The sequence below is a fragment of the Mastigoproctus giganteus genome, chromosome 10 (genome assembly GCF_048544385.1).
Source record: "Mastigoproctus giganteus isolate SK-2022 chromosome 10, ASM4854438v1, whole genome shotgun sequence".
Taxonomy (NCBI): domain Eukaryota; kingdom Metazoa; phylum Arthropoda; class Arachnida; order Uropygi; family Thelyphonidae; genus Mastigoproctus; species Mastigoproctus giganteus.
In genome coordinates, this window is record NC_143584.1 from 65,561,388 (window position 1) to 65,586,448 (window position 25,061).

The window sequence follows — 25,061 nt, forward strand, 5'->3', positions numbered from 1 at the left end:
CAAAACGATTCAAGGAAACAAGTTTATGTAGTATCATCAAAAACAAAATAATAAATTTAGCACTTCATTTGCCCAATTCTTTTTGATATTTTTTTCCCAGTTCTTCTTGAAACTTATTCAAATTACCCACTTCCACAACACTAAAGGGAAATTTTTATCAACAGTCACTTGCTCTATGAGTCAATTTTCTCTCAGTTTCCAGTTTAAGAAGAGAAATTAAGTATAAAATTAAATATGCTTCTATCATTTAAATTATCATTAACATTAGTAGAGGCATACAATGCAAGAAAGCAAGCTTGAAAGAAAGCAACAGCCAAAAAAAAAATCTTCCCATTTCACCCCTCGAAATGTCTGTCCAGCTCAGCCTTCAATTTATTTAGTTTATTAGCTTCCACAACAAAAGATGGAAGCTTGTTCCACCAATCAACCACCTGCTGGCTAAGGGAAAATTTCCGCCCATCTGTTCTACAACTATATTTGCTCAATTTGAAACTGTGCCCCGTCAGGTTCTTAGTCAGAGCAAAAAGAAGAATCCCATCATCATTCAGCTTACTTAACCCATTCAAGGCCTGATGGTGTTACCAACAGTAGTTTCAAAATGGGAAGCATTCAAAGAATTAATCTTGGAAGCTACTAGGCTTTTCATACCAACAAAGAAATATTCAAGATTAGGCCTAAATTGATGTCAGCTGAACTAATTGGACAGTGACAGAGAAGAAAAATGCATAGGATACATATAAGTTAACATGTCACACAGAAGCCTATGATAGATATAAGCTGGTCTGTAACCAAATTACAAAGGAGGTTAGGCAGGTGAAAACAGATTACGAGAAATCTTTGGCAAAAGATGCAAAAAAAAAAAAAAAAAAAAAGCAAAGAGTTCTTTACTTATGTAAACTCTAGAAGGAAGGGGATGGCGCCTCCGTAGCCAGGTGGGAAGGAGCAGCAGTGTGTAGCACACGCTTCTTGATTAGACTGGGGTTCGAGCCCATCACCACCAAATACGGAGGATGCGGAAAGGTCAGGGAATGACCACCGCATATCCCGGAGCAATATGGCCTTAGTTGCTAATGCTCCTAAAAACCAAATAACAAAACAAACAAAACAAAACAAGGAAGGGGATGAATCAGATTGGTCTACTTGATATCAATGGTTTGACTGTTGATGATCCTCCTTGGGTAACTAACAAACAAAATGAATATATTGTATCTACATTCACACATGAGGAGTTATTCAGTGAGGGGAATGCCAGAGGTGTATTCAACTCTGGCAGTAAGCTAGATGATTTTGTAATAACTGAGAGGAAAGTGGAGGAGAAATTACTGAAGATAAACATAAGAAAGGCACCTGGTGTGGATGGAATCTATCAAGTTATATTAAAGGAGATGGCAAAGGAAGTAAGCAAACCCTTAGCCATAATTATGAGAGCTTCCCTGGACTCAGGGGAGGTACCCATGGACTGGAGATGTGCAGATGTGACCCAAATCCAAAAAGGAGGATCAAAGCAAGACACAGGTAATTACAGACCTGTTAGTTTAACTTCTGTTCCAGGGAAATTAATGGAGGCACTGGTTAAAGAAGCATTGCAGGATCATCTAGACAAGACTTCAGTTATAGCTCGGACACAGCATGGGTTTGTTAAGGGGAAGTCTTGTCTGACTAATTTGATTGGGTACTATGATGTAGTCACAATGGAACTGGATGCAAAGAATAACTTTGATATCATATATTTGGATCTTAGAAAGGCCTTTGGTTCTGTTGCACATGGAAGACTGCTGCACAAATTGAGCAGTATGGCATTGGAGGAAAATTTCTGCTGTGGATAAAAGGATGGTTGAGTGGGAGAAGACAGAGATTGCAAATCAATGGACACTGCTCTTCATGGACTAATGTTATTAGTGGAGTCCCTCGAGGTTCAGTTTTGGGCCCGTTATTGTTTTCTGTATTTATAAATGATATTGATGATGGTATATCAGGCTTAATGTCCAAGTTTGCAGATGATACAAAGGTTGGCAGGGTTGTTAATGACACTAATGACAGTACACTGCTGCAACAGCATCTAGAAAAGTTGAGCAGATGGGCTGAGAGGTGGCAAATGAAGTTTAACATTAACAAATGTAAAGTACTATGTGTGGGAAGCAGTACTCCCAGAGTAACGGGTGAACTCTGTGGTACCACACTGACAACAGTGTGGTACAGTGGTAAAGAATGAAAAGGACCTGGGGGTAATTGTGCAGGCAGATATTAAGTTTTCTGAGCAGTGCAGATGGTCTGCAAGAGTAGCTCATGATGTCTTGTCAATGATATACAGAAATTTTGCTAGCAGGGATAAGGTGGTGATTATCCCCTTGTATAAGGCAATAGTCAGGCCACACCTTGAGTACTGTATACAGGTCTGGAGGCCTCATTTTAAGAAGGATGTTGAGCTGTTGGAACGAGTACAGAAGGGCAGCAAGATTATTGAACAGAACAAAGGGTTGCTCTTATGAAGAAAGACTTAAAGTTTGCAAATTACAGTGTCTGGAGACTAGGCACCTGCGAGGTGATCTGATTGATGTGTATAAAGCCTTGACTGGTTTGAGCATGCTCAATGCTGATGGGATTCTTTCTCTTGCTCAGAATAATCACCTGAGAGGGCATAATTCAAATTGAGGAAAGACGGTTGTAGGATAGATGTGCGGAAGTTTGCCTTTAGCCAGCAGGTAGTTGATTGTTGGAACAAACTTCCATCTGTTGTTGTACAATTTAATAGCTTATATAGATTCAAGGCAGAACTTGACAAACATTTGGATGAGAGGATGGGTGTAAATAAGGTTGTTTTTTTTTTTGGCTGATGCTGGATAAGCTTGCTTTTTTGCATCATGTCCCCTTGCTAATGCTGTACACCTCAATCAGATCACCTTGCAAGTGCCTACTTGCCAGTCACTGCAATTTGCAGAACTTAAGCCTTTCTTGGTAAGAGTGCCCATTTGTTCCCCTCACAAATCATGTTGCCCTTCTTTGTACTCGTTTGTGGGAGCTGAGTCTTGGGCTAACTCTATTTGTGTGCCCTTCCTGGAATACTCAGACTGCTTTATAACCTGTAGTAGTTGTATTAAATGATTTTTATTCAATCAGCAACTGGTGCTTCAACCTCTAAAGCCCCACAAGCTACCTGTCTGCACATGTATATCAGAAGATCCTAGTCCTTGAGGTTTCTTTCTTAGTTTTCCCTACCAAGATAGAATTAGAGTTGTATCCGCAAGTAGTGTGTTTCTCTTTGATAATGAGACTCTTAGAAACAGTAATCATAATGACAAAATTTAATTATTCACTTCTAAACTTTTACATATACTACAGTATTTAATTGATATATATATATATATATATATATATATATACACACAATTATAGATTACAACTTTCTCTGTACCTGCTATACTTATACGTAGCAATTCAAGAACGAAATAGTGGCCTCGATAGTCTATACTTCATTAATTCTCCATACATATAACTGGTACTTTATTTATCCACTTGTAGGTACATAAATATACAATGTTAGTTGTCTTCAACACAAACTTATGGTTCCGAAATTACCTGTCTTACTCAATTCCACTTCCTCAAAAGTCTAACTAATTTTACATTTACGTATATACATATATGGCTCTCCTGCCTTATAAACTCAAAATATAAAATCGATAACGCACTCTCTTCGTATTTATGAAAGATACACACGGTACTTATACACATTCATATATATCCTCTACCCTCAATACTAATAATGACATTACATTTTTCGTTGTACTTGCTTTATATCTTATTGAGGGCCTTACTTCTTTTTGGTTTGGTCTTACCAATGCCTTTATATTCATCGATGGCTTACACGTTCCTCAGCATTCTCATTACTGTTACTTAATAAGGCAACTTCTGTCTTTTCTACACTAGTCATATTGTCCTTTGTATTATGCCCGGCACAAGTTCAAATTGCGGGTTGGTTTCTCAGTCCTTCCCATATCTTTCATTCTCTTTCTTTAATTGACCTTCCCTTCCGTTTCCACCTCCTTTCCCAAAATAAATTCCACTTGTTCTGCATCACTAGCCTGACTGCACTTTCTTTGTGACCAGCACACCTCACAAAATGGCACTGTCTCTCTCGTCTTCAACCCAAAAACTCTCCCCTGTTATTTTTCGTGCATTTTTCTTTGTTTCTCTTAATTTTTCTCTCTAACCAATCATTTCCCCCTAGTTCTCATAAACTTCTTTTTTAATCGGTCGTCAGCCCTTGTAACCCTCTCTTGGATTCATTTCGATTGGACATTACAACTTCCGGAGTTCAGGACAGTATAGTATTCTTAAGTTCTAGAAAGTTCTCTCTCTTTCTAACTTATCTATTCCACATACGCATCTAGCACCCCCCCCCCCTGTAGTTTATCACCTATTGTTGCTTCCACTTAGTGATTCTTCCCGTTAATCCCTCCATCGTGATTGTTCTTTTTTTTCCAAGAATAAACTTATTTCCTATTCCATTTTCTTCCAATATTTGAACCCAGATGTTGGGTTTTTTTTATTAATTTATATCTATATCTGTTAATTCTTATCCTATACTTATGTATATGTAAGATTGCATCTTACACGTTCTATAAACGCTACATCCTTCCTAAAATGAGGCCTCCAGACCTGTACACAGTACTCTAGGTGTGGGCTGACCATTGCCTTGTATAATGGGATAATCACCTCCCTGTCCTTGCTAGCAAAATTCCTAGTTATCATTGAATAGACACCATGACCTACCCTGGCAGCCTGTCTCCACTGCTCAGTGAGCTTCATATTTAACTGCACAATTACCCCAGGTCTTTTTCACTTTCAACTTCCCTGAGTGTACTACCACACAGTTGGTACGTATCTCTTCAGTTACTGATATCCATATGCAGTACTTTGCATATGTCAATATTAAAATTCAGGTGCCACTTCTCAGCTCATCTGCCTAACTTTACTAGATCCTGTTGCAGTGCATACTGTCTTTACTGTTGTTAACAATCCTGACAACCTTTGTATCATCCGCAAACTTGGACAATAAACCTGATATATCTTAATCAATATCACTTATAAATAAACAAAACAACAATGGACCTAACACCGAACCCTGGGGAACTCCACTAATAACATTTGTCCACGAAGAGCAGTGTCCATTTATTACCACTCTCTGTTGTTTCCCACTCAACTATTATTTTTTTTATCCATTGTAGCAACTTACCCTTAACGCCATCCTCTCAAATTTGTACAGCAGTCTTCCATGTGCAACAGTATCAAAAGCTTTCCTGAAATCCAAGTATATGATATCAAAATTATTTTTGGCATTCAATTCCTTTGTGACCACATCATCGTATCCAATCAAATTAGTCAGACAATACCTCCCTTTAACAAATTCATGTTGTGTCTTAACTATTACTGCAGGCTTGTCTATATGAGTAGGAGACCGGCGGAATTACTTAACAAGTACAGGTCACTGTTGACAAAAAGCCTTGAATTAGGGTTAAATTTGAAAGTGTCCACAATTCTGCCCAGACATGATAGGAGGGAGTATATGATGAGAGCCTTTTCGATCAGTTCGGTCCTGGAAAGATTGTGCAAGGCTCAAGAGGTAGAATTTTTTTCAGCCTTGCCTGTACTTGTTAACAGGAGAGACTGCTTCTACAGGGATGGGATACACTTAAATAGAAAGGGTGCAAGAATATTTGCTGATGCTATCGAGGCAGTGTTAGGTGGGTTAGAAAACTGCTAGATTGGGGGGATACAAGGACTAATAGATTAACAGTAGCCACTGGCAGAGGTGAAAGTGATTCTTGCACTGCTTCTATTGGAATGAGCAGCAGCCTGGAAAACAAGATGCAGGGTATTTCAGGGACTGCTGGGAGTCATTGCAGTACAAGTAAACACATGGGTTGTTAGGGTAGCTAATAATGGGAACAGGTGCATGTATACTTGCGTGTACACTAATGATAGGAGTTTGGTAAATAAATTTGATGAATTTGAGGTATTGCTCAAAACATCAAAGGCAGATATTGTTAGAATATCAGAGACGTGGTGTCACACAGATATAAGGAATGCAGAACTGAAATTTGGGGAGTACAATGTGTACAGAAAATATAGACAGGATAGGAAAGGAGGAGGAGTTATGTTATTAGTTAAGAAACACGTAAAATCCAAGGAAGAGAAGCCAGTCGACATCACTGGACAGTGCAGTGTCGAGTCAGTTTGGTGTGACATAAGCATCGGGAGATCTAAATTGAGAGTAGGAATTGTGCTATAGGCCTAATGACTCTGATGAGAATAATAGAAAACTGTACAGGGAAATAGAGTAGGCCAGTAAATCAGAGAGTCATATAATGGGCGATTTTAATTTCCCAGATATTAACTGGAATTTGTGGGTTGGTCACTCACACACTAGCAAGGCTTTTGTGGATAAATTGGATGATTGTTTTCTACATCATGTTCAGGAGGCAACTAGAGGGAATAATACTCTTGATCTGATTATCAGTAGTGATTCTTCATGCATTAAGAATCTGCAGATAAAGGAACCACTAGGTGGCAGTGATCACAGTGTGCTGAAGTGAGATTTACACAAAAAGGTAACTACCATCAGGGGTAAAGGGAAGGGTTTTTGCTTTCGTAAAGGCGACTACGACGGTCTGAGACAGTGTTTAAATTCTCTGCAGTGGGACCAGCTGATGATGTTACCAACAGCAAGTTCAAAATGGGAAGCATTCAAAGAACTTATCTTGGAAGCTACTAGGCTTTACATACCAACTAAGAAATATCATTCAATGTTTAGGCCTAAATGGATGTCAGATGAACTAATGAGACATAAGGCAGAGAAGAAAAATGCATGGGATACATATAAATTAATGGGTGACATGGAATCCTATGATAGATATAAGCTGGTCTGTAACGAAGTAACAAAGGAGATTAGGCAGGCAAAGGCAGATTACGGGAAATCCTTGGGAAAGAATACAAAGAAAAACAGAAACGAGTTCTTTACCTATGTAAACTCTAGAAGGAAAGGGATGAATCAGTTTTGTCCACTGGATATAAACTTCTGGCGCTCCCCTCATTGAATGACTCCTCACGTGTGAATGTAGATGCAAAATACTTATTCAGTTTATCAGCTTCCTGAGCATGATCATCAATAGTCAATCCATCTATGTTAAGCAGTCCAATCTGATTCATCTTTTTCCTTCTAGAGTTTACATAAAGAACTCTTTGCTGTTTTTCTTTGCATCCTTTGCCAAAGATTTCTCGTAATCTGCCTAACCTCCTTTGTGGCTTGATTACAGACTAGTTTATACGTGCCATAGGCTTCTGTATCATCTGATACTTTATATGCATCCCATACATTCTTCTTCTCTGCCATGAGCCCCCGTAATTCATCTGACATCCATTCAGGCCTAAACGTTGGACAATATTTCTTAGTTGGAATGAAAAGCCTAGTAACTTCCAAAATTAAGTTCCTGATGGTTTCCCATTTAGAATTCAACGCTGGTAGCATCATCAGTTGAGACCCCTGTAGTCACCTTTAAAAAAGCAAAACCCCTTCCCTTTAGCCTTGATCTTAGTTACATCTTTAAGTAATTCCCACATTAATCATCATCATCAGCCATTTTCAATCCACTGCAGGATGAAGGGCTCTCCAGCAACTTTCCAGTTCCTTCTGTTTTGAGCCCTGGCCATCCATTTACTACCCACAAACTCATGAATTTCATCTATCCATCTCCGCCTTTGTCTTCCAGGTTTTTTTCTAGCTCCTGTTGGCTACCATTCTGTTATTTTCTTAGTCCATCTGTCATCATGTCTCCGAACTATGTGTCCTGCCCAAGACCATTTTAGTTCTTTAGTTTTGATAAGAATGTCCTTTACTTGAGTTTGCTGCCTAATCCATGTGTTTCTCTTCTTATCTAACAGTCTGATTCCCAATATAATTCGTTACATTCTTCGCTGTGTAGTTCTCAGCTTCTCTTCCATTCTTTTGGTAAGTGCCCAAGTTTCACTTCCATAAATCATGGTGGGGAGTATACATTGGTTCATTATTTTACGTTTCAGACAAACTGGGAAATTGAAATCACCCATTATAAGACTCTCTAATTTACGTCCCATTCTATTTCCCTGTACAGTATCTTATTATACTCATCAGAGTCATTAGGCCTATAGCACACTCCTACTCTCAATTTTGATTTACCTATGCTTATGTCACACCAAACTGACTCGACACTGCCCTGTCCATCGATGTCGACTGGTTTCACTTCCTTGGATTTTATGTGATTTTTAACTAATAGCATAACCCCTCCTCCCTTCCTATCCTGTCTATCCTTTCTGTAGACGTTGTACTCCCCAAATTCCAGTTCTGCATTCCTTATATCTGTGTGACACCACATCTCTGATATCCCAACAATATCTGCCTTTGATGTTTTGAGCAATACCTCAAATTCATCAAATTTAATTACTAAACTCCTAGCATTGGTGTATACACAAGTATACATGCACCTGTTTCTATTCTTAGCTACCCTAACACAACCCATGTGTTTGCTTGTACCGCAATGACTTCCAGCAGTCTGAAATATCCTGCATCTTGTTTTTCAGGCTTCTGCTCATTCCAATAGAAGCAGTGCAAGAATCTCTTTCACCTCTGCCAGTGGCTACTGTTAATCTATTAGTCTTTGTCTCCCCCCCAAACTAGCAGTTTTCCGACCCACCTAACACTGCCTTGCCTCGATAGCATCAGCAAATATACTTGCACCCTTTCTATTTAAGTGTATCCCATACCTGTAGAAGCAATCTCTCCTGTTAACAAGTACAGTCCAGGCTGAAAAAAATTCTACCCCTTGAGCCTTGCACAATCTTTCCAGGGCCGAATTGATCGACAAGGCTCTCATCATATGCTCTCTCCTATCGTGTCTGGGCAGAATTGCAGACACTGTCAAATTCAACCCTACTTCACGGCTTTTTTTCAACAGTGACCTGTACTTGTTAAGTAATTCCGCTGGTCTCCTTCTCTTAATATCATTAGTGTCAACGTGTACAACTATATCACCTTTTGTGCCCTTAAAAGATGATATCCACTCTACAACATCATCAACCTTTGCCCCTGGCAGACATACCCTGGTCCTGTTCCAACTATCCTTTTTACAAAACATGTGCCCCGTTTCCCTGACAGTAGAGTCACCAACAACTACCAGTTCGTGTGGGACCAGCGCATTCTGCCTTGGGGGCTGCCTCTGTGTTGCAAGATGACCAAGTGCAAGCTCTGGCGTTGATGTGGGCAGCTGAGAGCTTGATGGGCCCCTCAATTTATTTCCTTCGAGGGCATCCACCCTGTTCTTCAAGGTCTCATATAGGCCCATAACAACGCTGAGTTGTCGCCTAAATTCCTTGCACTCCTTGCATCGTGCACACACAAAGACATCCCCCCATGGCAGTATCATGTCCTGTCCCGTACCCGATTGCTCCGCAAACATCAAGCAAATAGTGCATCTTAAAAGGCTGTGATTCAGAGGGCAGCTGCCCCCCTCAGTTCTTCTCTGAGCCATAGCACTCCCATTAGCTTGAGCCTTTTGCTTTGCTGCTGTGGTCTGAATCATAAGAGCAAGAAGGATATGTAATAATAAAAAACTCCATGCCTCTTTTTATTCCTAATTCATGTTTAATATTAATAAACAATGAATTAAGTTAAAGCTCTGTGAATGGCATTACTCTTAAATTGCAAGTGTCTGAATTTATGAATAATTTATGTAGTATGTTTCCTACAAAACGAAACAGCATAAATCTTTTACGCTAGTTTTAAGATTTTCCATTTAGCGGTTAGCTATATCATATAATTCTAATATAATATCGGTGTGTAGATACACCATAGACAACTCTTAAGAAACTACAAAGTAGTTATTGTAGGCATCATTTGCTCTTTCTCATATTGTGCTCTGCCTTCACGACGAGTTACCATGATATTGCACTACCTCGAATAAGTAACACTTCACTAATAGAGAAGACTATTGTTACTTATTCTCAGTGAGTACCACCACCCAGACATGTAGTAGTAGTGGCATGTGATGCAAGAAAGCAAATGTATGAGCTTATGCAGCATCAGCCAAAAAAAAAAAAAAAAAAAATCACACCATTCCCTCCAAATGCCTGTCCAGTTCCTCCTTAAATTTATTCAACCTATCAACTTCCACAACGACAGATGGAAGTTTGTTCCAGCAATTAACCACCCGCTGGCAAAAGGCAAATTTCCGCACATCTATTCTACAACTGTCTTTTCTTTATTTGAATGTATGCCCCCTTAGGTTCGTAATCTGAACAAGTGGAAGGATCCCATCAGAATTCAGCGTGCTCAACCTATTCAAGGCCTTATATACCTCAATCAGATCACCGCGCAGGTGCCTAATCTCCAGCCACTGCAATTTGCAGAACTTAAGCCTCTCTCGGTAAGAGGATCCCTTCATTCCCCTCACCAATCTTGTTGCCCTTCTCTGTACATGCTCAAGTAAATCTACATCCTTCCTAAAATGAGGCCTCCAGACCTGTACGCAGTACTCAAGGCGTAGCCTGACCATTGCCTTATACAGAGGGATAATCACCTCCTTTTCCTTGCTAACAAAATTCTTATATATCATTGACAAAACCCCATGACCTGCCCTGGCAGCCTTTTCGCATTGCTCAGAAAACTTCATATCTGCCTGCACAATTACTCCCATATTTATTTTCAAGGCTATTGGCCTATCATCAGTGGGTGGGCAGGTACCCTGGTATTGCAGACATGACGACCCAGTTGTGAAGATAATCACACAATATGAGAGATGCCAAAAGGTGTAAGTGACAAAATTTAAAATAACTAAATGCACAAGGCATAATACATTAAGATTAAGCCCACCCACTGATGATAGGACAATAGCCTTGAAACATGTCTGGGTGGTGGTACTCACTGAGAATAAGTAACAATAGTCTTCTCTATTAGTGAAGCGTTACTTATTCAGGGTAGTGCAATATCATGGCAACTCGTCGTGAAGGCAGAGCACTATATGAGAAAGAGCAAATGATGCCTACAACAACTACTTTGTAGTTTCTTAAGAGTTGTCTATTGTGTATCTACACACCGATATTATATAGATATTAAACTCTTAATGTATTATGAATTGTGCATTTAGTTATTTTAAACATATAATTCTAAATACAGGAATGGAAAAAAAAACTAATGTTCTCCAACCAGAAGAAAAGAAGACAGTTGCATACCATGAAGCAGGTCATGCTGTTGCTGGTTGGTTTCTGGAGCATGCCGATCCTCTGTTGAAAGTTTCTATTATACCCAGAGGTAAAGGATTAGGATACGCACAGTATCTTCCAAAAGAACAGTATCTGTATACTTCAGAACAGGTAATTCTTGTTGCAGTTATCTTATTGAATCTTAAAATATAAAATATTTCACTACAAATTTTAATTTTGCAATTTTTTTACAAAAATGAGCAGAACAAGTCTCAAGCATGCACAAAAGGATTCATGTAAGTCTACATGACTTGTTATAACTTTCCTTTTAATATGTGCAAAACTTTTTTTTTGTGTGTTCTGCTTAAGGTATATACAGGGTGTCTCTAAAATATTGGTACAAATGTTTAGGGGAGGTAGGTAACATCTAAAGGAATGTGAATCGCATAGGAACCCATAACCGGAAACGTCACGGGAAAGTAGTAGCAGAGGCACAAGAAGCAGAAATGACACAAGAGAGTAATTAGTGGCAAACATTTGTTTGACATAATATTAACAGTGGAGTACAAGATGGGTGCATTTCATGATGTTACAACAGATGCTCGAAGGTTCCACCAAGAGACGCAATGCATGCGTGACACCGACGCAGCATGGATTGGTGGACACGGTCGAACACACCTGGAGTTTCTTTGACAATGGCGGCAGCGCAGACGAATCTCGCCATGAGATCCATTTCCGTCTCCACAGACGATTCATTCACGATAGATTTGAGGGCCCCCCCCACAGAAAGAAATCAAGGCTCGATAAATCAGGTGAGCGTGGAGGCCAGGCAATGGGTCCACCGTGGCCAATCCATTGACGACCAAAATGCCTGTTCAAATGGTCACGAACACACCTTCCATAATGGGCAGGCACCCCGTCATGTTGAAACCAAATGCGGCGTCTCACATTTGCATTGTCAAGTAACCCTGGTAGAACTTGTTCAGGAAAGATCCATTATTTAGCTGAGTTCGTGCGGGATGGTAATAGGTATGGGCTGACTAAGCAGTGACCGACCATACCTGCCCACACATTTATTGCAAAGCGTTGTTGTGTAGTGTGGGGGCGCACACCGTGTGGGTTGTTGTGAGGCCACACATGAGCATTGTGCTGATTGAATAAGCCTTCCCTAGTGAAATAAGCCTCATCCGTGAACAAAACATAGGCTGGAAAATTCAAGTCTTGAACACTCTCTTGGAGAAACCACTGCGCAAATGCCACACCTGCAGGATGATATCGGGGGAGCAGTAACTGAACCCTTTGGAGATGAAAGGGTTGTAAGGAATCGTCGTGCCAGACATGCTGTACACTGCAACAAGACACTCCTAAGGCAGAGGCAATGGCACGTGTGCTGGTAGTAGGATTATTCTGGACGGCCAACATACTTTCTTCCATGGCAGGAGTTCGCGTCGAACGTGGTGTGCCCGCACCTCTCCTGTTACCTCTAAATGACCCATAATCGCACAAATTTTGATGCACATGCGCAAACAAGCGGTGTTCCGGTACATCTCTGTCTGGGAAGTGTTCTCCATAAATTAAATTCGTTGAGCGGCTCGTCCATTGCCCTCTGCTAATCCATACACTAGGTGCATGTCTGCCAGCTCACAGTTCGTATATCAATGTATGCTCTTCGTGCAGCGACTACTGCTTGAATGAGTAAACCAGAAATTTTCCCTCTCACAAATTGATGAACAGCGCCATGTTACGATGACGTTTCCAGTTATGGGTTCCTATGCCATTCACATTCCTTTAGATGTTACCTACCTCCCATAAACGTTTGTACCAATATTTTTGAGACACCCTGTATATATATTTTTTTTCTTAATAGATTGTAATACTCATTATAAATAACTAAAAACGTCTTTTTTAGTTGATTAAAAACTAAAATATTACTAATTAATCTGCTGAAAATTAAAACAAAAATGGCATAAAATATGAATTTGAAGGCTATTAACTGTTTCCATTTTTCTGGTTTAAAAAACAGTTAAAAATGGAAAATTTTAAATTGCTCATGCACATCACAGACATTCTCTAAGATATGCCAGACAAGCTGTTCTTGCTACCTGGGAGTCTAAAACGCTGATGGAACTGATATTCGGGTGACACTCAAGTCAAAGTGGACCCAATTTCCACGAAGTCCGGACGGTCTATGACAGCCAAATCCTCTGCTTGCACCTTCACGATGGTGGGACTGTTAGTAATCCTGGGTATAACCTTCATGCACAAGTACATAGTGGGTGACCACCCAGGTGTGAACCAACGTAAGCAGGGGTCGAGGTGTGGCGCCCACACCACATGGAGGAACGCCGCCCCTCTATGTTACCAGGCAGTACTAGGTGGTAGATGACTCTCATCAACCGGTGAAATACCACCACTTTGCTTATTGGAGGCTTGAAGTGGTGGAACCCATGTTTAGTCTCTAGAGCTAAGTTCTGGCCAACCCTTCCCTATCTCTTCCATCATGCAGTATGATTGATGATTTTTGAGGTTATGATGAATGTCGTGGCGAGATCCAATATTCCTTACATTTCGAGGGTACAGCTCTAAAACGGTGTTCGCAGGCCGGCCGCTAGTTAGTACACCGGACTGAACCTATTGGTAACTCTCTAGGAAGCTTCCAGATCAGCTAGTGTATAATCTTGCTACCTCTACTCTGCCAGATAGTGACTGGAGGGAGTCCGAGTAGTGTGTATGCAGGGAGCATTGTCGAGGCCACGTTATGTCAAAGATCTGGGTATATTCTTACCACATGTATGCCATACCCAAAAATTTCATTACTTCATACAGCATGTCCCACCCACTTTTTCTTACTATTGAATACACCATGAATTGTCAAAATAATAGAGCAAGCTTATCTGCGAAAAGATCTAAACCTCCCAAGGACTTCCTAATTCATTTCACAAATATACGTGGTCTCAATTCTAATCTCAACGATGTCCATTTCCACTTGCAGTCTTCCAAACCCCATGTACTTTTTCTGACTGAATCTCAGTTATCAGTTGATTCAACTACTGCTCATCTCAGATGTCCAAATTATTTGCTGTATGATTCCTTTCGCCTCAAAGGTGGTACTTGTGCATATGTCCGTTCTGATATTGCCTGTCAGAGACTTGGCAATTTGGAATCTCCTCTCTTTGATCTTCTCTGGCTTAAAATCTCTCTACCTTATTGTGTAAAATTCATCTGTTGTCTCTACCGTTCTCCCAACTCCACTAATCACTTGGAGCTCTTTGACTTCCTCTCTTTGCAACTTGACTTTCTCCAGTCCAACTTTCCTAACAATGAGGTAATTTTCCTTGGTGATTTTAACGTTCACAACTCCAGCTGGCTTCCGTTTTCTAGTCACACCGACCCAGCAGGTCGAGATGCTGAGGCTTTTGCAATTAATAATGACCTAGCACAGATTGTTCATTTACCTACAAGAATACCGGATAATCCTAATCATACAGCCAATACGCTTGATCTTTTTCTCACAAACAACCCTTCTAAGTACAAGGTTGAAGTGAGAGGTCCTTTAGGCACTTCAGATCACAACTTGATTGTCTCTTCTCCAGTGGAACTTTTATCTCATGGCTATTCCCAACCTTGTATTGTTTGGCATTACAAGAATGCAAAATGGGATGACCTGCGAGACTTCTTTTCTTCTTTTCCTTGGTCTGATTACTGTTTCAAAACTTCTGATGTCAACGTTTGCTCAGATCGTGTCAGTGAAATTATTCTTGCAGGAATGGAATCCTTTATCCCACGCTCCACTTTAAAATCTCGTCCTTTATCTAAACCTTGGTTTTCCAATAAATGTGCTAAGGCTGTCCAAGAGAAGAACGTTGCATATCGTAATTGGCTTGTTTCTAATTCTTCAGTTTCGTTTTCTGCCTACACCAAAGCTCGCAACAATTGTAAAGCAGTTATTAATCAGTCCAAACTAGAGTTTGAACAGGCTAAGAGTAAAAAACTTGCTTCTTCCCCTAATGGTAGCCGAGCATTCTGGTCTCTTGCCAAAGCTATTGGCCCATCTCTGCTCCCACCTGTGTCCAAACCAGATGGTTCTGTCACTTCAGCCAAGGATAAAGCTGACCTGCTAGCATCCCATTTTTCTTCGAGCTCATGTATTATTGATCTTGGTAAAACACCTCCCACCATTCCTAACCCACTCCATTCAATGCCTCCTGTGGTCTTCCGTCAAAAGGATATCAGAAGGATTTTGATGAATCCTGATGCTAAGAAAGCTCCAGGTCCTGATGGTATTTCTCCACTTGTTCTCAAAACCTGTGCTCCTGAACTTACTCCTATTCTTTGCCACCTTTTTTCACTCTCTTATTCCAAAGGTGTTTTTCCTTCTGCTTGGAAATTTGCTCATATCCAGCCAGTTCCTAAAAAGGGTGACAAATCCCTCCCATCCAATTATCGTCCCATTGCAATTACTTCTACTCTTTCTGAAGTAATGGAGAAATCAATTAACCGCCAACTCTTAAACTAAACTACCTAGAAACCTTCCGTCTGATCAACGATCGCCAGTATGGATTCCGTCAGTGTCGATCCACTGGTGATATTCTGGCTTATGTTACCCATTTATGGACTAATTCAATGGAAAGGTTCGGTGAAACACAAGTAGTTGCTCTTGACATCTCAAAGGCTTTTGATCGTGTTTGGCATAAAGGTCTTCTAAACAAGCTTCCATCTTATGGTTTGCCAACTGTTTTTAGTAATTTGTTATCCAGTTTTCTCTCTGATCGCTCACTGAGGGTGATGGTAGATGGCTCTCTGTCTTCTAACTTCTCCACTAATGCCGGTGTCCCCCAAGGTTCAGTTCTTTCCCCCACTCTTTTCCTCTTGTATATCAATGACCTTCTTCCATTGACTGGAAATCCTATCCATAGTTTTGCCGATGATAGCACATTGCATTCAACTTTCCATTTTGAGAAACCTTGTCCAGCTCAATCAGCTTCAAGTTCTCGAAAATCTGCTGCCAATTCCTTAAATGCCGATCTTCAGGTAATTCTCCAGTGGGGCAAAGACAACTTAATTGATTTCAACCCTTCTAAAACTCAATCTTGTCTCATATCTCGCAAAAAGGATTCTTCTGCTCCTATGCTTATCTTTAGTGACACTCCGATTTCTAGGCAAAATGATATATCTCTTTGGGGATTACCCTGACTTCTAATCTCTCTTGGCACAAGCACATTACAAATATTGCTTCCTCTGCATCTAAAAAACTTGGTTTTCTCTTTCGCTCTCGGCGTTACTTTTCTCCCAAACAGCTGCTCACTCTGTATAAATCGCAAATCCGCCCTGCCATGGAATATTGTTCCCGCATCTGGGGTGGTGCCCCCAAAACCTCTCTCAGGCTTCTTGATTCCATTCAGAAGAGGGCAGTTAGGTTAATTAATGATTCATCTCTAACAGAGTCTCTCCACTCGCTTTCTCATAGACGCACTGTGTCTGCTGCATGCCTCTTCTATAGATACTTCCATGGGCACTGTTCTTCTGAATTGGCTTCTATAATTCCCGCTCTCTCTTTCAAAACAGTCCGAACACATGCCGCCAACATCCATTTACTGTCCAACTTCAAACCCACAGAACCAACTTTTCATCATCCTCATTTATTCATTCAACTGCCGTTTTCTGGAACAACCTTCCTTCATACGTATTTCCTGAAAATTACAATCTACAGAAGTTCAAGTCCAATATCAACAAATATCTTCTTTCGTCTTCTCAACCTCCAATTCTTCTGCTCCTATGCATGGTACTAAGTACTATAGGTTATAATACCTCTCGTGTTTGGGGTCCTCATAAAAAAAAAAAAAAAAAAAAAACATATTTTTCTGCATTTTATATATGCAAATAGTTTTAAAAAATTTGTAAATTTTTTAAACTATTTATACAAATTTAATTTTTATTTATTTTTGCAAATTTTACAGAAGCAGTATATATAAAATGGAATATATGATAAAAAGTGTAAAAGAAGGAACAAGCAAATCTATGGTAAAAAGAAATAATAATAAATAAATAACCATAGTTGTATAATGCACAGCCTTGGTGTTATTACTAAATGGCAACCACTGAAATTACAAGAAAAGATGGCATCTAAGCTTCTGTTTCTGACTTAAATATTATGCAGGTAAATAGTAATAAAAATTTGAATTTAGAATTTAACAAATAAACATTTAACAAAAGAAAGTACTATTGATAATAAACATCCTGTTTACAGTTGACTCAACAGAGGATCAAGTATGATGAATGAAAATGAACAAAAATTATAAAAAAAAAAAACTTACTGTTTCCAAGGTCTAACATAATGCATTTATTTTATTTGCTTTTGAAATTTATGAATTTAAACATTAACAGTACACATTTATTTCTGTTTTATTCTGGAATTTAGCGTGCGTGCGCGCGCGTTATGTTCATTATACATTATCATGTACACCTTTCAGCATCCCTCATATTGTGTGATTATCTTCTTCACAACTGAATTGATATGTCTGCAATACCAGAGTACCAGCCTGCCCACCGATGAAAGGCCAAACAAGCCTTGAAACGGTGCAGTCTGGGTGGTGATGCCCACTGAGAATAAGTAACGATAGTCTCTTTTAGTGAAGCATTACTTATTCGAGGTTGTGCAAATCGTTGTGAAGGAGGAGCACAATATGAGATACAGATAAAATGATGCCCTTTTACACTACAAACGTAGTTTTTTGTGTTTAAGAATGATCTATGGTGTATTCACACCAATATTATTTATAATATAATATTGGTATGAATATTAAAAAGATGAATATAAAAAAATATATATATATATATTTATTTATTTTTTTTTTTTATTGTATACTTGATCCCTTTCTAATATTTTCTTGGCCTAAGATTATTATTATAGTCTTAGTTTAGGCGCCAATAATTTCCTACATTTTTAGATGTGTGTTTGACCTTTGAAACAGTTATTTTTATTAATTTCTTTCATTTTTACTTATTTTATCCTCTGTTGTGTTAACCCTAAACTGCATTCTTGTTTCCATGATGTTTTTTTTTTTTTTCTCTCTCTCTCTCTCTCTCTTTTGTAAGTGTTTATTTGTTAAATTCTAAATCGAAATTCTTATTACTGTTTACTTGCATAACTTACTTGCATCAGAAAAAAAGTGGCCTACATATTGCCATCTTTTCTTGAAATTTTGATGGTTGGACCTTGATAATGATACTGAGGTTGTCCATTGTGCAACTCTTTTTTTTTTGTATGCCATAGATTTGTCTGTTTCTTCTTTTACATTTTTTATTAAATTTTATTGATACAGGTAGTTCTGTACTTTATGAGTTAGTTCATTCCCAGTGCGCGCTCGTAAAGTGGGAATTTATTTCCCATAGCCATAATGTTAAAAATAGGGGTTATGTTATCAACAATGAGATTAGTTAGCTAATTAGTTTGTTTAAAAAATGATTGATTTATCCAAAGAAATGAAAACCTAGCCTGTAAAATCAAGCAAATTATAATATTAGAGAAATTGTTTATGACTTATAAATGTTAAAGAATGTTTATTCTTCATCATCATCATCATCGACTAAATGCACACTTGTTGATCACTCACTATTGGCTCGGCACTCGTTGGTTTGTTGCACAAAGAGTCGTCGTCTTCAAGAGGCATCTATTGCCAAGATAATCTTCTATGATTAAAGAGGCCTGTGCACTCTGGATTCATTATTAATATTGAATTACTGTGGCACAGAGCGAAACAGAGACAGAACAAGTTATGATAAGTTTAATAAAGGAAATATATTTCCTTTATTAAACTTATCATAACTTGTTCTGTCTCCGTTTTGCTCTGTGCCACAGTAATTCAATGTTAATAAGATAATCTTCTCTTTTCTTTATAAATTGCAACTAACATGATTTGCATGGAGTAACAAGTTTATGAAGCTTAAAAAAAAAAGAATGAAGATTCTGAAAATAGTTTTCTATAAGATTAAAGATTTTAGTAAAGGGGAAACACGTTTTACCATAATAACGTAAAATTCCACACAATTCCAGCTATCGGTATTTTCACAAATGTAATAACATTGAGTTTACTACCCATTTATAATTTCTTGCAGTAACAGAAAAGCCCAATAAACTGAAAAATGCAAATTGTTTTTATTGTTTTATGGCTGTGATTTCCAGAAATGTGCTTTAGAAGAATAGCACAAAGCCATTCAAAATTTGTTCTTATAACATATGATAACAATAAAAATGTAGTGCGTTTAATGATTTGAATTGGTAACTACTACAATTTACACTATAAAAACGACCTTTTAGGGAGTTATATAGTGAAAATTTGAACTTCTATGGTCGTGGAATGAATTACCAAAAAACAATGTGTTATTGGGTTCACATTACGACTGGTTAAAGAAGCATTGTAGGATCATGTAGACAAGACTTCAGTTATAGCTCAGACACAGCATGGGTTTGTCTGACCAATTTGATTGGATACTATGATGTGGTCACAAAGGAACTGGATGCAAAGAATAATTTCGATATCATATTATTTGGATCTTAGAAAGGGTTTGGATACTGTTGCACATGGAAGGCAGCTGCAAAAATTGGAGCAGTGTGGCATTGGAGGCAAATTGCTGCTATGGATAAAGGGTTGAGTGGGAGAAGACAGAGTGGTAATCAATGGACACTGCTCATCTTGGGCTAATGTTATTAGTGGAGTCCCTCAGGGTTGAGTGTTGGGTCCATTGTTGTTTTCTGTATTTATTAATGATATTGATGATGGTATATCAGGCTTAATGTCCAAGTTTGCAGACAATACGAAAGTTGGCAGGGTTGTTAATGACACTAGTGAGAGTACGCTGCTGCAACAGGATCTAGAAAAGTTGAGCAGATGGGCTGAGAGGTGGCAACTGAAGTTTAACTTTGACAAATGTAAAGGACTGCATATGGGAAGCAGTAATCCCAAAGTAACATATCACTGTGTGCTACTACACTGACAGAGGTAGAGAATGAAAAGGACATGGAGATAATAGTGCAGGCAGATATGAAGTTTTCTGAGCAGTGCAGACATTCTGCAAGAGTGGCTCATAGTGTCTTGTCAATGTTCAAGTTTGATATATAGGAATTTTTCTAGCAGGGATAAGGAGGTGATTATCCCCATGTATAAGGCAGTGGTCAAGCCACACCTTGAGTATTGTATACAAGTCTGGAGGTCTCATTTTAAGAAGGATGTAGAGCTGTTGGAAAGAGTACAGAGAAGGGCAACAAGATTTGTGAATGGAACAAAATGTTGCTCTTACAAAGACTTAAGTTTTGCAAATTACAGTGTCTGCAGACTAGATGATCTTATTGAGGTATATAAAGCTTCGAATGGTTTGAGCATGCTCAATATCAGAGATGAGATAAGGCCGACGTCGGCCACATCTCATCTCCGATTCGTGAGCTTTTACGTGCATGCACGAAGACAAATAATCCCTGTTTAAGTTTCGTGCTCACCCCTATTCGGTAATTTACATTCCTGTGATCACGACATACAGTTGAAAAGTGTTGTCAGCTTCAGGAAGGAAAATCGTTTTGCAATTTTTTTAAATTAATTTTCTTAAATTTGAGTATTAATTAAATTAATTGTGTTAAATTGATTTTTAATTATGTTTTTAAACTATTTGTTACTCTAATGTAAGTTTTTCGATTTTATTGGTTTAATTTCTGGAGAGTATCATACAGAAGTGTTCTACGTACTATATTGAGGTAAACTTCTCTTATTATTTTACAAATATATGTATGTATGTATGTCTACAACAAAATCACTTTATATGTGGGGTTAGCAGGTGTTCGCTTATATCTGCGGTTTCAGCCATCCAGGGGAGGAACGTAACCCCCCCCCCTGCAGATTCGGGAGTCTTACTGCATTTCCAAAGTTCCTATAACTTTGGGAATATGTGAATTACAGGATCATCATTTAAATTGGGGAAAGTCAACTAATAAAAGGACCAGCAGAGCAAATAAAGGTAAAAGGCAATAACTTATTAGGCAGAATAAAAATAAGATAAAGAAAAACTTCTAGTTATATTTAGGCTTGACCACTCAGGGGATTTTATAACTAATCATTGTGACAGTGAATGTAGTCATTTACTGTTTAACATTTGCATGGGTTCAACCCATGGTCAGCTGAATTCATTGCACTTGACCAATGGCTGAAACCTAACTGAAACATTGAAGAATTTTCACCAGGTTAGACTTTAATGAACACCTCGAGTCATCTGTACCAACCTTTGCACCTATTTACAAAAAGAAAAAAATTTAATCAATAATGAATTTTTTTTTTTTTTTTTTAGTGGCAAGGATAGGGATAGAACAACCTGAATTAATCCACCCAGATAACGGAAACTTTAATGAATTACACATGCCTGATAATTTCAGAATGCATATTTGATAATTTAGATAGCTCTGGACAGGTTAAGAAAGATAACAATAAAAAAGTTTATTATATATAAAAGGAACACAGTATGATTTTGTACATAATCTGGCAACTGTATTTTGTATCATAGTCAGTAATATATTTATATTTATATATAATTATAATTAATTAATGAGTGGTTTATGAAATAGATAGTCTGGGATAATGGAAATGAAAAGTACACAAGGTGCCTGAACTAAGAGAAGTTTAAGGGATTGTCGAAAATGGAAGTGAAGTAGTATATATATATATGTATATGTACATATATCCAATATTTTAAATTAAATAAAATAAAACATAAGCCAGTAGTATGGCAAAAACTGTAGAGCAAAAATTAACATAAAAATAACCCAAATAAACAAACAAACGAAAAAAAAGGATAGACATAATAGTAGCCCGATAACCCTTGTATAATTTCGAGTTTTAAATCCGATTAATAAAAACTATACAAATTTTAGGATAATGGCAATTATATAATAATTTAGCGGTACCCTCCCCCCACGAGAGGTACCAGTTCCGAAAGACGTGAAATATCACCAAAAGAGAGTTAAAGGAACTACCAAACGGTGCAGTCTGTTTGGTAAAAAAAATCAAAATAAATATAGACTGACCATTATGCCCCATATCAACAGAGGACCACGAGACCAATAATGGTCATGGAATCGCTATACAAATCGTCGCCATGGTGAAAAGATCGAAGTACCAGTTCACCCTCCCTCCTCTGATCGATCCACCAGTGCAGAGGATTTGCACGGCGGTGGTCCTTATGCAGCGAAAAATAAACTATAGAACAGACAGCACTCTAGAGTAGAGCCACACCACTGACATACTGTAAGCTGAATCAGCTTATATAGAAGAAAAAAGGAAAATAGATGGCGACACAGGCATTGCTAAATTGTCGCCATCTATTTTCCTTTTTTCTTCTATATAAGCTGATTCAGCTTAGAGTATGTCAGTGGTGTGGCTCTCCTCTAGAGTGCTGTCTGTTCTATAGTTTATTTTTCGCTGCATAAGGACCACCGCCGTGCAAATCCTCTGCACTGGTGGATCGATCGGAGGAGGGAGGGTGAACTGGTACTTCGATCTTTTCACCATGGCGACGATTTGTATAGCGATTCCATGACCATTATTGGTCTCGTGGTCCTCTGTCGATATGGGGCATAATGGTCAGTCTATATTTATTTTGATTTTGTTATCGTTTGGTAGTTCCTTTAACCCTCTTTTGGTGATATTTCACGTCTTTCGGAACTGGTACCTCTCGGGGGGGGAGGGGGTACTGCTAAATTATTATATAATTGGCATTATCCTAAAATTTGTATAGTTTTTATTAATCGGATTTAAAACTCGAAATTATACAAGGGTTATCGGGCTACTATTATGTCTATCCTTTTTTTTCGTTTGTTTGTTTATTTGGGTTATTTTTATGTTAATTTTCGCTCTACAGTTTTTGCCATACTACTGGCTTATGTTTTATTTTATTTAATTTAAAATATTGGATGTACTTCAGCTTCATATGGAGGAATTGCATGTCGCTGCCTCTAATGAACGCCTAATTATTTATTTATTTATTTTATTATAGTTTAATTTATGTTAATATTTAATATAATTCAATGATAGCATATATGTACATATATGTGCAAGTGTATGTATGCATGTGTATATATGTGTATACATTAGGGCTTGCAAACTGGTTTTATAAACCGGTTAAATCCGGTTTTCATATTGAGTTGTTAAAACCGAAACCGAGCTTCTAAAACCGGATTCTAATGTTTTTTTTAGTTAGCCCTCGAATATAGTTTTTTGTTAGGCACATTTTCTTTGGTTTGTTCGTTTGTCTGCATCGTTCAACTGCTTTACGTTTTAAACATGTTTTTTTATTTTATTTTATGTTTAGGTACGAATCTCATGGGCAAGTGGCCCAAATCTAGGAGGGGTGACTTTTATCTTCCCACCTGTATCATGGCACGATGCAGGTGTACTCATTTACGACTGAGTGAGTCGGAGCGATAGCGTAAAAGAAAATGCTCAAAATTTCTCCGTTCCATCTATCTTGTTCGCCAGGCAAGTTATGGAGCGCGCCTTCTTGATGGTTACCCACTAGAAACAGATTCCCTGAATATTGCATCGAATTACAATCGTAGAAAGTTTTTTGCTTCTTTATTCCTATTAAATTTGCGATCAAATGTTTTCCAAAAAGCAGCTTCACCAAATTTAGATTTTATGTATTTTTGAAAATAGAAAAGATTTAATTGGGGGGAAAAAAATTGCAAGTAAATAAATAAAAAATTTCTTTCGTGAAAATTTTGAAACTTGCCTCGTTTAGACTCTTCATTCAATGCTTGCGGGAGTGACTTATAGTATTTATATCACCGACAATTTTTATTTAAAATTGTCGGTGATATAAATTCCTACTAATTAATATTTATTACTCTTAATATGTCTAAGATGAAATCAAATGTATGGAATTATTTTGCTCGAAAAAGCAAAGATGAAGCACAATGTTCGAAATGTCAGAAGATAATGAAGTCGTCTGGAGAATCTACATCATCTTTGATGTTGCATTTAAAGAAAATGCATCAGATTGACATTAAACAAGATAACAGTGAACCGCCTGTAAAAATGGTAAGAACGTTAAAAAATCTATGAAAGAAGAGATTTCAAAATTAGCTGCTTTAGATGGATTTCTTTTAATTCAATTGCCAAGAGTGAGTTTATACAATCAAGCCTTCACCTTCAGAGAAATAAATACGATAAATTACCTCAGTGAATGGAATTAAAAATATGGTTCTGAATTATTATAAAACTAAGAAAGAAGAACTCATTCAGCATTTCAAAAATTCATTGGTTTTGGGTGCACGGTATTAATTGACTCTAGATGAATATACGTCTGTACAAAATAAAAGGTATATGAATATAAATGTGCATTCAAAAGACAATCATTGGTCGTTAGGTCTTATTGAGATTAATGGTTCACTTGATAGCAGAAGAACTGAGCAAATTGTGAATGGACACTTGAAGGAATTTGGTTTGAACTTGGATGAGGATATTGTTGCCTGCACCACCGATGGAGCAGCAATGATGATTAAGTTTGGTAAGAAAATTACGCCTAATCATCAACAATGTATAGTCCATTGTATACATCTGTCAGTTATAGATGTACTTTATGAAAAAGCAATCAATTATGGTGCCACAGTCTCTGAGTCTCCCAAAGACAATGAATAAAATGAAAATAATGAAGAAAGTAGTGATGATTGAGTGAAGAAAGACAGCAAGGCATGCTTTATCAAACCGACTTTACCGATGAGCTCATTTGTTTCTTCAATCCAGTGTCCAATATTGCACAAACTATTAACAAAGTCAGAAAAATTTGCAAGCTTT

The 25,061-nt window shown here is 38.0% G+C and overlaps 1 protein-coding gene across 2 annotated transcripts in view; it reads left to right on the forward strand.

The window, feature by feature from the left end:
• The window catches only part of Afg3l2 (AFG3 like matrix AAA peptidase subunit 2), a 641,759-nt gene that overhangs the window by 544,432 nt on the left and 72,266 nt on the right, over nt 1-25,061 (forward strand). For both annotated transcript variants that reach the window (XM_090383564.1, XM_090383565.1), the window contains exon 14: nt 11,204-11,400. In XM_090383564.1, the coding sequence (XP_090239690.1) occupies nt 11,204-11,400 (197 nt within the window). The remainder of the gene's footprint in view (nt 1-11,203; nt 11,401-25,061) is intronic.